This window comes from Sorex araneus, chromosome 2, assembly GCF_027595985.1.
Source record: "Sorex araneus isolate mSorAra2 chromosome 2, mSorAra2.pri, whole genome shotgun sequence".
Taxonomy (NCBI): domain Eukaryota; kingdom Metazoa; phylum Chordata; class Mammalia; order Eulipotyphla; family Soricidae; genus Sorex; species Sorex araneus.
In genome coordinates this window covers 355,578,469-355,595,927 of record NC_073303.1, presented here as the reverse complement: position 1 = coordinate 355,595,927, position 17,459 = coordinate 355,578,469, and the positions used below count along the sequence as shown (strand labels likewise).

At 49.5% G+C, this 17,459-nt stretch overlaps 1 protein-coding gene across 1 annotated transcript in view; it reads left to right on the top strand.

Moving 5' to 3' along the window:
* The first annotated feature begins 8,742 nt into the window (after positions 1 to 8,742).
* Positions 8,743 to 17,459, top strand: part of PSTPIP2 (proline-serine-threonine phosphatase interacting protein 2) — a 68,524-nt gene continuing 59,807 nt past the window's right edge. The window contains exon 1 of the mRNA XM_012932169.2: positions 8,743 to 8,853. Coding sequence (XP_012787623.1) covers positions 8,821 to 8,853 — 33 coding nt within the window. The 5' untranslated portion in view covers positions 8,743 to 8,820. The remainder of the gene's footprint in view (positions 8,854 to 17,459) is intronic.

Below are 17,459 nucleotides of genomic sequence, written 5' to 3'. Positions count from 1 at the left end.
TTGAGTGGTTCTTTTAAAAACCTGAGATTATACTGAGGGGTTGATAACCATTTGTTATTTGAATATTAATACAATCAGCATAGTTAAAGGTTGTTAAGGTTTGAGTGTGCGTTGTCAGTTGATTTAAAAAAAATTCGTAAACTGGATAAAGATAGATGGCAGAGGTCACAGTAAACGTGGGAGAGCCTGAGTGGCTTTTCTGCCCAGAAGTTCGGCTGCATTAAGAGGTACTGTTGTTTCTTTATGAGCAAGAAAAGGAACTAATATGAAGTAGATAGCGAGGGCTGGCAAGTTTGAAAGAATAGGTGGGGAGGTTGGAAACCCAGGGAAGATGCAGAATTCTTTTTCTTTCCCTTTTTTCCTTTTTTTTTCCCTGGTCCTCTGTTCTTCTCCTAACCTCTTCTGGGTGAGGTTTTTGTTTGTTTGTTTGTTTGTTTGTTTGTTTGTTTTGTTGTTTTTTTTTGCTTTTTGGGTCACACCCAGCAATGCTCAGGGGTTACTCCTGGCTTTGCACTCAGGAATTACTCCTGGCGGTGCTTGGGAGACCATATGGGATGCCGGGGATTGAACCCAGGTCGGCCGCGTGCAAGGCTAACGCCCTACCCACTGTGCTATCGCTCCAGCCCTATCTGGATGAGGTTTATCCCACATTTTGAAGAGTATTCTCCAGTTGTATCATTGTTCACATGCTAACAGCAGCTTCTAGATTGGTATTTGACCAAAAGATTTGGTTATCATAGCTAAGTCAAGGTGTTACCTAGGATAGAGCATAGTAATAATCTATATGAATTTCTATTTTTGTGTAGAGTTCAGAAAAGTTACTGTTGGGCCAGAGCAAAAAAAAAAATCACACTTTATTATTTGTTTTTTGGGCCATACCTGGTAATGCTCAGGACAATATGCAGCATCAGAGGTCAAACTATGGTCGGTTGTGTGCAGTGCACCTTATTCATACTCTCCTACCCCCTAAGAAGTCACTATGCCACTTGGTTTTAGAATATGTAGAATCTACTGATTTCACCCTGTGGATGGTAAGAATTTTGTATGTTCATACTTAGTACCTCCCACCATCCTCAGTTTCTTTCATCATCATAACATGGACAGATTTTAATTTGCAATAAAATGAAAATGTAGCTTGGTACTTGAGCATTTGTCTTGTACGTGAATGATGAGAGCCTTGATCCAGTCCTTGGCACACACAAAATAGCTTATGACTGAGCTGTTGAAACTAAAGGCTTATTTTCAACTAACCTTGACCCTGGGCAAAATCTTTATTTGGAAACTCGCTTGACTCTATCCAATAGAAGGAACACAGAAGGAAAGTGCCTGCCATAAAGGCAGCATGGGGGGTTGGGCTAGGCAGGCAGGAGGGATAAGGGGGATATTAGTGGTGGGAAGTGCACTGGTGGAGGGATGGGAGTTGGAACGTTGTATGAATTTGTAACTATTTTATAGTGATTCATTAAAAAATGAACAAAAACACCATGTGGAAAGAAGTTTTGTGAGTCCAGTGGTGTGGGTTTTAGTTCCTACTATTCAGAAGCTGTAAATCTTGCCCTTTGGCAGGATACGGTTTTGAGTGTTTTGGTACCTCTGCAGTGTCGAGCTATTCTTGGTGCTTTGCTTAAGAGTGTTTGCTTGGCAGTGTTTGAGGGATGCCTGCACAATCTCTTTGGCTCCCATAATTTTTTTTTGTTTTAACTGAATATCTTACCTTGTTTTTCCAACCACACTGGATTGCTTTAGGATGTGGTTTTTAAGTTATCAGCTGAAAATAAAAGTTCTGTTTGGGCTGGAGAGATAGTATAGCATACTGGATGTGTGTGTGTCACTCCCCTGCACCAAATTTTATTAAAAGATTGGGGATGGGGCTTCACAATGTAAGTGTAAGGCTTCAAGTGTAAGGCTGTGTGAGGCCCTGAGCTTGATTGGCACTGAGAAAGCCATCCCACCCCTGAAAAAAAAAACAAAACATGTTTACCTGAGTTTCTGATAGCTGAGTTTATAACTCCTCAAGTGCCCAGCAGTACACAATGGAACGTATACTTTTCCTTTGGGAACTTAGTGTAAGAAAAGGAAATCTTGCTTTTTATAACATGGAATACGAGCGGGTTATGCTAAGTAAATAGGAGGACAAGTAACCAGTAAGCTTTAGCTTATATAGGATACAGGAAAATAAGGGGACAGACAAACCCAGAGACAAGCCTCTCCTTGGATTGCTGAGGTGTGGATGGGGGAGTGAGGGGAAGAGGGCCTGGACGGGCTCAGTGGAAGGTGGAAGGGTATACAGAGTTGTTGGTGACATGGGAGATGTGTGAAATTAGGCCTCTAAAACTTACAGTAGTTTTCCCTGGGATGCAAAAAGAAAAAAAAATCCTGGCACTGGCACTTGCCGTTTCTGGAAGCCAAACTGAAGATCCAGCAGAGAACATCTGAAAACAGAAACTTCCACAGTCGTGTAAACTATTACCTCAACGAAATTTCATATTCAATGAAGGTTAAGATTTTTTTAATTTTATTGAATCACTGAGATAATTACAAGCTTTCATGTTTGCATTACAATCACACAATGATCAAACACCCGTCCCTCCACCAGTGCACATTTCCCACCACCAATATCCTGGGTATACCCCCGCTTTCCCACCCTTCCCCTGCCTCCATGGCAGACAATATTCCCCATACTCTACTTTTGGGCATTATGGCTTGCAACACAGACGCTGAGAGGTCATCATACTTGATTCGTTACCTACTTTTGGCACGCATCTCCCTCCTGACTGATTCCTCCAACCATCGTTTTCTTAATCATCCCTTCTCTATTCCATCTGCCTTCTCCCCTCCGCTCATGAAGCAGTCTTCCAGCTATGGGGCAATCCTCCTGGCCCTTGTATCTACTGTCCTTGGGTGTCAGTCTCCTGATGTTATTCTATACTCCACAAATGAGTGCAGTCTTAGTGAAGATTAAGATTAATGAGATTAAACATGTCTGCATGTTTAATCAGAGCAATAGTGCAGCAGGTAGAGTACTTGCCTGGTAGCAACCAATGTGGGTTTGATCCCCAGTATCATATATGGTCCCCCAAGCCTCACCAGGAGTAACCTCTGAGGACTGAGTGGCCAAAAACCAAAGTAAATAAACATGTCTAAATAGGTAATAGATACTGAAAGTCATTCTTGTCACAGTGCCTGTACATTAGAACCCATTTAAAGATAGAATTAGGCAACTATGTACTCAGTCAAGCTTTAAAACCACCTATCAAAATACTCATAAAATTGGTGATCTTTGAGACTCAAAATTCTGTCCAATGTCTGAGATACAAGCTTGGGAATTGATAAGTTTTTGAGGAAGAGGAGTTAGAGGGATGGGTGGTCCTCCTTGGCTGATGGCGGTGACTGGAAAGGCAGCCTTGTAGGTGGTTCCAGCCCATCTATAATAATGATTACTGGGGTGGGAGTAATGCTTTAATACTCCTGATGCTTTAATACTCCAAATGCCCTGGCATTTGGTTCTGCTCAGGCTCTGGTGCTGGGGAGCCCCGGGATTATCCCTGGAAATGCTCAGCAGTATTTGAAGGACTATGTGGCAGTATTTGAAGGACTATGCTGGGCATCAAGTTTGGGGCCTCCTAGCACATATGCTCTAGCCCTTAACACTGGACTTGGATCTTCTTCCTAAATATAGACTATATGGGATGCTGGGGGTAGAACCCAGGTTGGCCACATGCAAGGCAAGTGCCCTACCCACTGCTCTGGACCCTACTCAGACATGTTTAATCTGATTAACCTTAACCTCCATTAAATAGGAAATGACTTGCGGCTGGAGTGATAGCACAGCAGGTAGGGCGTTTGCCTTGTACGCGGCCGACCCGGGTTCGATTCCCAGCATCCCATAGGGTCCCCTGAGCACCGCCAGGGGTAATTCCTGAGCTAGTGCAGAGCCAGGAGTGACCCCTGTGCATCGTCGGGTGTGACCCAAAAAGCAAAAAAAAAAAAAAGGAAATGACTTTTTTGAGATAATGTCACTCAGTATTCCCCAGACTTAAAAAATCGCTTGTATCCAAATCGCTTGTGTCCAAATACTCTTATGTCCAAATACTATGCTGTTTCATGTGGTTAACATCACTGATGTCACCAGTTGATGTTCCAAGTTCTGAAGCGGTTAGAGATTTTCCTTGTAGATTGGTGTTGAGGATTCCGATGCCGTGGCAGCTTTGCAGGTGGAGTCTGGATGCACGAGTGATGTCTACCACGACCAAGGCCTGAGGGAGTGCTAGGGTGGGAGCATATTTCTCCTATACTAGGTTCTGTTCTGGGATGTGCTGGTAATTTTGAGGCACTTGGTTTTTTTTTGTTTTTTGTCACACCCAGTGGGGCTTGGGGAAATGTTGGGAATCAAAACCAGGGCTCCCATAGGTGGTCTAATTCCTTCAGCCGTCTCCCTACCTCCCCTGGCCCCAATGTAATGATTGTGTGAAATACGTGTACCCTTGGGAATTGTAAAATGATTGTTTAAGGTCAACCTACATAGGGTACAGGTTAACAGAATAGTCGTTTCAGAAGCTTAGTAATGCCCTTTATTTTTAATTTTAATTTTGGGATTTTAATTTTAATTCTGGGATCCCAGTCCTGGCTCAGTGCTGGGACTGAGAGACCACTCACACTGGTGCTCAGGGGACATCATGGAGCAGAGGATTGCAAGTAGGGATCGATCCCAGGGCTCCCACAAAGTATTTTTAGTCCTCATATTTGTATATTTAATAGCAAGTACAACATCTACTACCATATTAGTCAAGAAATCACCTTTTATTCTAATGATTTTAGAAGGTGTTGATGAGGCAAGCTCTTCCAAGTTCATCTGTGTTCATAATTAGGTTTTTTTTTTTTGAGTTTCCACCAAATATTTTTTTTTTAATTTTTTATTGAGTCACCATGTGGAAAGTTACAAAGTTTTCAGGTTTAAATCTCAGTTATACAATGCTCGAATACCCATCCCTTCACCAGTGCTCATATTCCACCACCAAGAATCCCAGTATAGCTCCACCCCGCCCCCTCCCACCCCAAACCCCCCCACGCTCCTAGACCCCCACCCTAAGCCCCCCCCCCCCGCCTGTGTAACTAATAAATTTCACTTTACTTTTACTTTGATTGCATACAATATTTCAACAAAACTCACTATTATTGTTTGGAGAGTCTCTCCCCTAAAGTCAGACCTGCTGAAAAGGAAGCATTAGATAATTTGTTTTCCATTGCTGAGGATGAAGAGGTATGAGGTCGAGTGACCACACTTAGCGGCCTCTCAGTTTTGGATTTCTGTAATTTAGTATTTTAGTAACTAAGTCCAGAGAGATATCTGCCAGAAGTTGCATCGTTGCCAACTTGTCATAATTAGGTTTTACTGTGAAAACCCACTTGCTCCCTATAAGCAAGTCAATAGTCACTTATAGCTGGCTGGGGGTGTGGGGTGTTCAATTCTGCTTGACTAGCCTATCTGTATGTTTTCAGAAGCTTGCTACACTGGCCTTGGCAGTTCCTTCTTCCCTTTCTTTGTGTTGTAGATACTCTAGGACACAAAGAGTTTCAGCTACTGAATACTCTACTGCCAGTAACTTCAGCATGATCGCACTATCCAGTTTTTCATCACTTATGTCAATAAGTTTTTTTATTTAGGAGGCCACATTCCCTGGTGAGGTGCTGGGTTAGGGAGTTGCTCCCCTGTGGTTGGGAAACCTTGCGGTGCCAGGATCAAACATGCATGCACTTTAGCCTTTGACCTATGATCTCTGCTCATAATGTACCATTTTTTCCAAGTGAACTAGATGAAAAGAACTTTTCACAGTATTGCACGGAAGCCATAGCCATAGAGTTCTGTGAGCAGAAGATCTCCCCAGAGCTGAATCTCATCACCCCCAAGTCCCCTTCCTCTTTGCGGCAGGATCCGTGTGGAGTTTCCCTCAGTGGAGCTTCCATCCTGAGGCTGGTTGGGGCCACATCAGCAAGACTGAACTGTCCACTGTGTGGGAAAAGCCTTAGTGATGCAGGGACTGCTGGGAACACCACCAGCTCCCACTTTCCCTGACGGAGCTTATGTTCTTTTTACTTGAAAATCTTCAGTGAGGGGTTTTGCTTGATTATACTCAGCAAAATCAAGCAAAGTGGGGGGTCTCAGGGCCACACTAACTAGGCTGTGCTCGGGGCTTACTCCCAATGCTGTGATGCCGATTGATTGAACCAGGGAGGGCTGCATGCAAGGCAAATGTCTTACTCCCTGTGCTATCTCTCTGCCCCTCTCTGAGGAATCTGGATGAAGATTTTATAGAGATTATATATTTTTAATAAACCATATACTCTTATGAATATTTTTGAAAGTTTTGAAAAAATGCAAAGAAGTTTTTGGGAAATTATTATTGAAGTGTTGATGGGAAATATGCAGGACCCAGAGAAATAGATCAAAGGGCTGAAGTACATGCTTTGCATGCTAGGTGTTATTCCTGGCACCTCATGGTCCCTTGAGCACCACTAGGGGTGACTCCTGAGCACCAAGCCAGGAGTGGACCCCTAGTACTACCAGGAAGAATGGGGGTCGGCCACAAGACATGCACCTTATCCCCTGTACTATCTCTTTAGCCCTTACCTTTTTCTTTCTTTTTTTTTTTTTTTTTTTTTTTTTTATCACACCCTGCGAAGCACTCCTGGCTCTGCACTCAGAAATTCCCCCTGGAGGTGCTCAGGGGACCATATGGGATGCTGGGAATTGAACCTGGGTCGGTCATGTGCAAGGAAAATGCCCTACCCGCTGTGCTATCGCTCCAGCCCCTAGCCCTGCTCTTCTTACCACCTCCCTCAACCCAGTGGCCTTGGAGGGAACCATTTAAATGCATGCTATTCTTCACTTAATTTCATTCTCATAACAGTGATATTTAAATTTTTAATGAAACATCCAGAGTTTATTATATACACATCTGGCACACATTTTTAAAAATCTTTTTTTGTTCACAACATCTGTTCAGGTGATGAGTTTAAAGTTTGAGGAATCAGCATTATTTTCTTATAGCATGGACAACCACTTGCAATTTGTAGTCGTGCCACTAGGTGGTGGGAGAGAGTTAAAATTCAGGGATAAATCCAGCACTGCGTACCAACCAGGAGAACTAGTAAGTCTGTCTAGGTTTTTTAGATATGGGGGGCTGGAGTGATAACACAGCAGGTAGGGCAGGTAGGGTGTTTGCCTTGCACGTGGTCAACCCAGGTTCGAACACTAGCATCCCATATGGTCCCCTGAGCACTGCCGGGAGTAATTCCTGAGTGCAGAGCCAGGAGTAAACCCTGTGCATTGCCGGGTGTGACCCAAAAAGCAATTAATTAATTAATTAATTAATTAATTAAATAAAAGTAGATATGAAGGGCCGCGAGGGCGGGGGCGGGTGGTGGTGGTACTCCTCCAACACATATGAATACATAGTAAAATCAAACTTAAAATTTGACAACAATTTGATTTAAAATATCTGTTTTGAAGTACTTAAAACTCCCAGGGCAAGTGATGCTGCCCTCTCAGTTCCTTCATTCCCCCAGTTGGCACTCTCACCCTTCTGGGAACTTGTCCAGGGATGCTCCCCAACCCCTCTGCTGGCTCTGCTGTCCCCTGAGAGACCCCCTGGGTTTCTCTTCTTTCCTTCTGTCCTTTCTGCTTTCATGAGAGATGCCAGGGCACCTTGCTTGGGATAGACTGTGGGGCTGGAGTCCCGATCACGGATGAAGCTCCCGGGGGTGTGAATCCGTGGGCCAGAGTGCCAGTGGGAGCCTTTTAGCCGGCCTTCCGCTCACTCCCAGCAAGTGCCCATTCATCCCGTGGGGAGCTAGAGCTTTCCGGGCCAATGCTTTGCACATGGCCTTCTGGGTTCATCCCCCAAAGCCCCACAACAAACACTAAACAAAGGGAGAAAGAAAACACCGTGATGAAGCAGTTCGGTGGGGCTAGGGGAGTCACCCAGGCAGTATTTGGTGCTAGAGCACTGGATCACTTCAAAACAGTAAAATCTCAAAGCAGGATGGGGCTGGGGTTCTGTTTATGAGTGTGGGGGACACAGCGAGAGGATGGAGGTTGGGGCGTGGGATCCGACTGGGATGCTTTAGCTTTGAGAGGAGGAAGAAGGTGAGTGAGGACCTGAACTCCCAGGTTCCCTGGAAGACACCACCCAGGGACCAGGGTGGAGGGGACATTTTATCAAAGACTTTTTCTGGAACATTCCGACCAAAACGTGTCCCAGGAGGCTGAGGTGCAGCAGGAGCGACCCCCAGCCCGCCCCACCTCCCTTCGGCCAGGTGACTAGCGGGTGTGGGGGCTCGCAGCTGCGTCTGTCCACGCCGCCACCCTGCGGAGCTGGGACCGGGCGGGGTGGCGCGGAAGGGCAGGAGCTGAACTCAAATAGGGGAGGCGACCAGACCAGTTTCTCCCGACGCTGCAAAGCTCCCCGGGGCGCGTGACTGCGTGTGTGTGTGCGCGTGTTTGAGTGCGTGCATGTGTTTGTGTGTGTGTGCGCGCGCGCGTGTGCGTGTCTGTGTGTGAGCGTGTGCTTGTGTGCCCGTGCGTGTGTGCGCGTGTGTGCCCGTGCGTGTGTTTGTGTGTTTGTGCGCGTGTTCTGTGTGCGGCTGTAGTTGGAGACTCTGCGAGCGTGAGAGCCCGTGGCCGGTGGCCCGTCGGGGGCGTGGTCAGCCCGGGGCGGGCCTCCGGGCGCAGCAGGCGGCTCAGTTGCAGTTGCGCTGCGGGACGGCCGCGGTGACGCTCAGGCCTCCGACTCTGCCCCGCGCTCCCCGACGCGTGCAGCCATGACCCGCTCGCTCTTCAAGGCAAACTTCTGGGTAAGTGGACGCGGGGGGCGGCCGGCACGGGTTGCGGGACCCGCGCGGGGACAGCGCGGCACCAGGGACACAGGGGCAGGACCTGAGCCGACGCCGGGACGACGTTGGCGCTGGGCCGCGGCCCCGTGCTCCAGTCCCCGGGAGCCGTCCCCGAGCGACCCTCTGTCCACGGTGGCCCCTGCAGCGCTCACTCGCGCCCACTCCTTAGGGTCCGCGGCTGGAGACGCACAACCCCAGAGGGAAAAACAATCCGTGCCGAGGGTGGGGGGGGGGGGAGCCCTGGCCAGAGCTGCGCCCCACGGACAGCCTTAGGCACCCCACGGCTCAACTTTCTAGATCAGTCCCTGCCCTGTTAGCCTCTGCGGACCCTGAAGGAATTCGCTTGCCTTGTGCTGGCTGGTAACCCTGTCCCCCAAGAGCCCCGTCCCCAAGCCTGGCTCCCAGCCGGGAGGGGGACCCCTGCATGTGCGAACCCTGGTATCCACTCTGGTAGGCACCGGCCCTACTGACGACTCTGCCAGCGGCGCCCCTTTCTTTGCCCCTGGCACCCTTCAGCCTCCTCTCCGGGCACCCCACAAGGCCCCACAGCAGCTGTCCTGTCCCCGATGCCAGCCCTGCTGAGCTGCTCATGCTGGCCAGGCTGTCTCGAAGGTTCACCCAGTGGTGGGGACGGCACCAGTCTGGGAACATAAGACAGATCTTGTCCTTGGAAGAATTTTTTTTGGGGGGTGGGTGGGTGGAAGAGTCATTCCTGGAAGGGCTCAAGGGACCGTATGGGGCTCCAGGGATGGAACTCAGGTTGGCTGCGGGCAAAGCAAGCGGTTTCCACACTGTACTCTCTCCAGCCCCTGGAATTCTTTTTATTTTATTATTATTATTATTTTTTGGCTTTTGGGGTCACACCCAGCGATGCTCAGGGGTTACTCCTGGCTCTGCACTCAGGAATTACTCCTGGTGGTGCTTGGTGGACCGTATAAGATGCTGGGGCTCGAACCCAGGTTGAATGCGAACAAGGCAAACGCCCTCCCCACTGTGCTATCGCTCAAGCCCCCATACCCTGTAATTCTTGAGAATCTTCAGGGGGCACTGCACCCTTCAGCTCTGCCAAGAGGTCTGCTAATACTTCTGACAGAACACAGAACTCGGGGTCCTAGCACAGCAGTGGGTGAAAGCAGGGCTGAGATGCTGCCTTTGCCCCTGGAGTGACGCCCACTTAAGTAGGGTACCCACTATTTGAATCTTGGCCTCAATGCCCCCTCTTCAGGGAAGACTTGCCTGATTGTACCTAGTTGGCCGGATGTCACCTGCTCATCAGAGCTCGCCTTCTGCTCCTTTCTAGTACTTGTCAGTTTATGAGGTTCCCTCCTGACGTGTCCCGTTTGGGGGATCAAACCCAGGGCCTCACGGGCATAGCTGTGCTCCAGCAGTGAGCCCCATTCCTCACTCCTCCATTGTGGTTTGAATTTGTTGTATGTGTGTTTATTTGTCTCTGAGTCACGCTGGGCTGGGCTCAGGGCTTTCTCCTGATTCTGTGCTCGGGGATCATTCTTGGCAGTGCTCCAAGGACTGTATGTGGTTCCGAGGATCGAGAACCTGGGTGGACCATCTGCAAGGCAAGCGCCTTACCCCTGTACAATATCTCTGACCATGTGGATTGAATTTGATGCCTACACATGAGTGCCTGGCACACTGGTACTATCCCTGGCACAGTTGGTGTTTCCTCCTGGGGGATGGAACACAGATCCTGCCAGGCCCATAACGCTTATGACCCGTGAGACCCAGGGCTTCCACCCTCAGAGGCACCTCTGGCCACTGTAGGGCAGTCACCCCGGCGTGTCACCCATACACATGCTGCTGGCTGCAATGACCGGGGTGTGGTGGGTGCTGCAGGATGAGGGCTGGACTGGAGTTAAAAATGGGGAAAGGTCTGGGGGAAAGAACTTTCTGAGTTTCTCCAGAAGGCCTTGGAACTCCTAGAGGTCCTTTGTGACAGTGTCTTGTATCTCGAATTTGCTGTGATGATGTTTGGGCTGGAGCAATAGCACAGCGGTTAAGCGTTCGCCTTTCATGTGGCCGACCCGAGTTCGATTCCTCCGCCCCTCTTGGAGAGCCCGGCAAGCTACTGAGAGTATTGAGCCTGTGTGGCAGAGCCTGGCAAGCTACCCGTGAGTATTGGATATGCCAAAAACAGTCACAATAAATCTCTCAATGAGAGACATTACTGGTGCCCACTCGAACAAATCGATGAGCAACGGGGATGACAGTTTGGTGTCAGATACTAAAACCAAGGCTAGTGACGAGCTCTGTGCCCTGCAGTGGCAAGTACATCCCACAGGCCTTACTATTGGAGGCCTCACTGCCACCCGCGGGGAGAACTTGTGCTCCCGTCTTGCAGATGAGGAAACTGAAGGGCAGAGAGGTTGGACAGATGTCTCGTGGCCGGTCTGTGTGGGAGGGAGGGTCAGTGATGCAGAGGCTGGTCCTGGCCTGACTCTCTGCAGGGCCCCCTAACACTGCCAGTGTAGACAGAACTGCAGTATTCACATGATGGATCAGTCATTCACCCAGGCTCTAGGCACTGGCTCCTGGGGCTGTGGGGGTGGGTGTAGGGACTTGGATGTCCCCATCAGCTGAGCCCCCAGCACCTGCCTAGTGCGTGCATGTGTATGCACAGGGATCTGGCAGGTAGCATGGCTAGGGCTGGGGAGGGAGAGGGGCAGCAGAGAAACTACTGGGGAGCTCAGGGGCTGCCTTGAGGTTTCTGGGGATGAAGCTCAAGATGTTTCCTCGTTTTCAGAATGAGAGGTTGGGATCTGGGAGCAGCCCTTGACATCTGTGAGGTGTGAGGGGCTCCCTGGAGAGGCCATTGCAAGCTCAGGCCACCTTGGTTGTTCTGTCCTGAGGTCTGAGGCAGGAAGGCAGTTTTGGCCTTGATATATATATATATATATATACATATATATATATATATATATTTTTATTTGTTTGTTTGTTTTTTTGTCTCTTTGGGTCGCACCCAGTGATACTCAGGGGTTACTCCTGGCTCTGCACTCAGGAGTCACTCCTGGTGGTGCTCGGGGATGCCGGAGACTGAACCTGGCTCCGTTGCGTGCAAACGCAGATGCCCTGCCTGCTGTACTATCACTCCGGCCCCAGTTTTGGCCTTGAATGGCAGGTAGCAGATGAGGCTGAGGAGCGGAAGGAAGTAGGGTGAGATTGGCACAGGTCAGGAGATGATAAGGAAGGGGGAACAGTGGCAGAGGTGGAGAGGTCAGAGCACAGGGATCAGCTTAAGTCGGGGTCAGCTCAAGTGATGGAGCATGTGTTAAGCGTTGTGAGGCCGCGAGTTTGATCCCGGGTGTAGCAGGTGCCCAGGTACCACCTGGAGTAGTCTGGAAGTCTCTTGAGCACTGCAGGGCCTGACCCCGAGCTCCTCAGGGTGTGGTCCTTCAGGTGCTGGGGAGATGTTCAGAGGTCTGAGCCTGGACTGTAGTAGGACCCGGCACTGTCTCTGGTCTCCCAGCACAAAGCCCACAGGACCAGATAAGGGATCGGAGGTGAGCAGGAGGGAAGAGGCAAGGTGGGCTGGCGGAGGCTCTATATATAAGGTGAACTGGAAAATGAGGTGTGGGCACAGAAATAAGGAAGTCAGAGGAGGAACTAGTTTGCAGAGAGAGGAGGTGTAGGGGAGGGTGCTGAGAGGGAACAAGTTTAAGGCTCCCGTGTTTGCAAGTATTTTTATACTATTTTTTGGCTGACAAGCCACAACCAGTGATGCTCAGAGATCACTCCTGGCTCTCTGCTCAGGGCTCATGCCTGGTGGGATTCAGGGATTATATGTGATGCCAGGAATCAAACCTGGGTCAGTTGCATGCCAGGCAAGTGCCCTAGTCTCTGTACTGTCTCTTTGGCCCTATTTTCATGTTTTGACAACCAGCATAAACATCTCAGTGAGGACTCTCTGATGCCTGGAGGCTCAGGATTCTGGGTTTGAGGAGAGAGCTGGTGGAGAGAGTGCCCTGGAAAGAGTGTCCGGGCAAGCATACACAGTACAGCCTGGGCATGGGTTAGCAGCAAGGGCTTGAGCTGACTGGTGTGACTCCTGCAGTGCCCCTTACTGGCAGCTGGCCTGGGCAGTATACTGGCATGCGGCTTTCTGTCTGCAAGTGGGGACGAGAACAGTGTCTACCATAGGACAGGGTGTGGAGGAAACCAGAGCTCAGGACATGCTGAGTTTGTGAGATTGTCCGAAGCATGCAGGAGACAATCCAGGAAATCAGGTGATAGCCGCTCAAGGGGAATGGAGAGTTCGGAGGGACTCTTGGTGAAGGCCGGGGTTCAGGCGAGAGAAGAAAGAGGACAGAGGAGGGGAGGCCAGGACCCCAACAGGAAGAAGCCATCACAGCCCATGAGTGGAATGTTCCATGGTCAAACAAAATAGGTAGATATTTTTGACAAGGTATTTCAACATAATGGACAGATTGTCTATCATATGCAAACATCCCATGAAAACACTTCTTTCTTTATTTTCCTTTTTTTTTTTTGCGGGGTGGGAGTGGCCACGGCCAGCTGTACTCAGGAATCTTTCCTGGTGGGGAACGAGAGAGACTGTGGGGTGCTGGGGATAGAACCCAGGCTGGCTGCACCAAAGGCAGGCACCGTACCTGTTGTGCAATCTCTCCAGCCCCAGAAATAGTTATTTCAAGGAAGTATTTGGCGGGTCTGTTTGCAAAGGGAATTTGCAGTGTTCTCCAAAGCTGTGGTGAGCCTCTACAGAGTTTGCCTGATGGGATAGACGCTGGCTTGCATTGCTCTCTCACCTTTCCCCGTGTGTGCCGTCTTGGGGGATTGTGAGCCTGCGCAGCTATAATTCACTCGCATCTCACTGGACTGTACGCTGCAGTTCCGGGAGCTGTGCCTGACTGTTCAACCCCAGGCACGCTCCAGCCCAGGCTCAGAGTAGACCTGACAGATGAACGAACCAAGGAAGGCAGTGTGGGTGGCCATGGGTAGGGGTTCTCCTCTAAGTACACACTCTCGGCTGGAGCAATAGCACAGGGGTTAAGGCACTTGCCTTGCATGCAGCTTACCCTGGTTCGATCCCTGGCACTGCATATGGTCCCCTGAGCTCTGCCAGGAGAGATCCTGGAGCACAGAACCAGGACTGAACCCTGAGCACTGCCAGGTGTGGCCCCCCAACCAACCAACCAAACAACCAAGAAACAGAGAAGTGAAATAAAATTAGGTAGACACCCTGTCCGCACACTTTCTTTTGTGTCATTTTGCGCCTTTAAGAGCCCTTGGCTCTGTACCTCTGGCTGACTTGTGCTGGCGAGAGTGAGATGGTCAGGAGAGGGCTCTGGGCCTCTTGGAAGCTGAGACTCAAGGAGCGGACAGCAGCCACCTAAGGGGCAGTGTCCACCACGCCATGCCCCTGTGTGGCCCCTGCCCACTCTGCGGACAGGAACCACGGCCAGTCACACGGAGTCCACTCGACGTGGACCATCTCCTGATGCACTGACTCATACGCTCTGGGAGATGAGTCTCACAGGGAATTTATGACTTCATTTTAAACAGTCTCTAAGTGAGAAGATATTGTAAGTCCCTGAGATCTCTCCCCAATATTTTTCCTTCAAGTCTAGTTGTAGTCATAGTGTTTTTGTGCCGTTTTATCTTCCTTGGTTTTTATACAAAACAGTAAATCTGACGACAATGTATCATACATTAATTTTATTTATTGCTGTCTGTTTTTCATAACACTCATGTCACAAATAGGTGATGTCATCATTTTCTTGCTGTTTGGCATTTAGGTAACTTAATAACGTCATGCCCGTCTTCATTTGAGATTGTTCAAACAGGGCTCTCGGTCAGGGGTGTAGCTCAGCTTAGAACACTTGCTTTGTACGTATGAGGTTATGCACCTCTCCCATCACACAAATCGGGTTTTCTTAGTTTCTGCCTTAGGTGTCAGCTCTGCACATTCTTGTCACTGCCCAGCGGCTTCACTCCATTTCCAACAAGGCTGTTCTCTGTCCACGGAGATAATTGCACACCTTTCCGTGCTATGCAGACCTTCATTTTCCTCCCACACCCTCCCTCGGCTTTGAAGATCTTGCAGGCTGCTCTGTTAAGAAACCAGATACCATCTGGTCCAGGCTCTCTCCTTTTGCAGAAACAGGATTAAGTTTGGCCCAAACCACAGTGGCTTAGCCGAGGACAATGTTTATTTCTCTCTCCCTTACACGGAATCCCCAACTGGTTGTTCCAGAGCTGGCAAGACCAGTCAGGCCCCTGCTCCTATCTGGTTGCTTCAGTCGTACCTGGTTTCGTGCCCAGCGCATAATAATAGCATCTGCCGCATGATTCAAAATAACTTCTTGGATGGAGAGACAGTACAGGGGTTAAGGCGCTTGACTTGCACTTACCTTGCACCCACGGATGGTCCAGGGCATCACTTAGGGTCCCCTGAGCACTGCTAGGAGTGATCCCTGAGCACAAAGTCTGAGGTCAACCTTGAAGATGGCTTGGTGTGGACCCCCCCAAGTTTATTATTTTTAGTGGGGTCCTCTCTAGCAGCCTAGGAGCTCCCCAGGCTGCACATGGCCGTAGCTCAGGAGGCCCTGCACTGCCAGGGGTCAGACCCAGATGATTGTCGTGACCAGTGCACCATTTAACAATCTCTCTTTCTCTTTCTTTCTTTCTTTCTTTCTTTCTTTCTTTCTTTCTTTCTTTCTTTCTTTCTTTCTTTCTTTCTTTCTTTCTTTCTTTCTTTCTTTCTTTCTTTCTTTCTTTCTTTCTTTCTTTCTTTCTTTCTTTCTTTCTTTCTTTCTTTCTTTCTTTCTTTCTTTCTTTCTTTCTTTCTTTCTTTCTTTCTTTTTTTTTTTGCTTTTTGGGTCACACCCGGTGATGCACAGGGGTTACTCCTGGCTTTGCACTCAGGAATTACTCCTGGCGGTGCTCAGGGGACCATATGGGATGCCGGGGATCGAACCTGGGTCAGCCACGTGCAAGGCAAACGCCCTACCCGCTGTGATATCGCTCCGGCCCCCATTTAACAATCTTTCATCTGTGGAACCCAAGGCCAGTCTTACGTGATCCCCCATCTTAGTTTATCTACATTTGGTGGGACCGGGTGTGGTCTTTCCCTGCCAATTTAATAAACAGAGATGGCAGCCTCCGCTCCTGTCCTAGTGACGGCCTTCGTGTTTAATCAGGATCTTGTCTGATTACCTCCAGCCTTCATTCCGAGCAGCCCTGACCCCATAGGGCTGGAACTGCCCTTTCTTAGCCCGCAGTCTATACGGACCGGTGGTGTTCCTTTGGAGGTCTCAGCTCTGAGAGGGAGCAGATCCGGGCACCTTTCTGTCACTCACACAGCATCTAGACAGAAGGACAGGGAAAGTGGAGAATTCAGGGCAACTACCCGCAGTCAGGCGTCTGGTGGTCGTGGCTTCTGTGTGGCAGTGTTTTCTGTGGGCATGTTCCCCCCACAGGCGTGGTTTCCCTGTGGGTGTGGTTTTTTGGGGGTGAGGGGGTTCCCTGTGGTCCGGTGTCCTGAGGGGGAAGTGGGAAGCCTGGGAAGAGCGGGGGCCAGAGAGCCTGTGTGAAGGAGACTGCAGCTTTCTCTGACAGTGAGGCACTCTCAGAGAGCAGAAGAGGAAGGGAGAGACCGTCCTATGGTTGTGTTTTTTCTGTAATCACATTTTTCTTACTTATTGGATCGTCCAAGCACTGTGCACAGGCCCAGGGACCTAGGTGCCACTCCTTTGTGATGCTTGGCCAACCTGGCCGGACATTCAGTGTCTGACCCGGCCATGCAGCGCTGCTTGGGGGCCACGAGGGCTGCACTCAGTGGGGCTGTGTGGGCAGGTGGTGACAGGGATGGAACTTGGGTCTTTGTGCCTGCAAGGTGTGCACCCTTGATGCACGAGCCAGCGGCTCAGCGCCTGCAGTGAAGTTAATTTTATTTATTTAGCTTCGGGGGCCACACCTGGTGGTGCTCAGGGACACTCCTGGCAGTGCTCGTGTGCAGTGGGGGATCAAACCCTGGCCTCTTGTATGCAACACATGTGCTCAGTCTGATGAGCATGTTTTCAGTGGCAGTTAAACTGATCTTAAAACGTTGAAATCATTAAGGAAAATGATCAATGAAAAACTAAGACTCTAATAATTAAATCTAATATTAAAATCATCTATTTGGGGCTGGAGCCAGAACACAGCGGGTAGGATGTTGCCTTGCACGCGGCTGACCCGGATTCAATTCCCAGCATCCCATATGGTCCCTCGAGCACCACCAGGAGGAATTCCTGAGTGCATGAGCCAGGAGTCACCCCTGTGCAACGCCGGGTGTGACCCAAAGAAAAGCAAAAAAAATTATCTAAATAATTAAAATTTAAAAAAATATATAATTATGCATAAAATTACTGAGCCGAAGAGAGAGTTCAACGGGCCAAGTTCATGCTGTGCATATGGGAGACCTGGGTCCAGTCCCTGGCCTGCATAGTCCCCCAGCACCACCAGGACTGACCCTCAGACACTGAGCCCAGAGTAGCCCCCAGCACCGCCAGGTGTGGCCCCCAAACAGAAAAAAACCAAAATGCTACTCA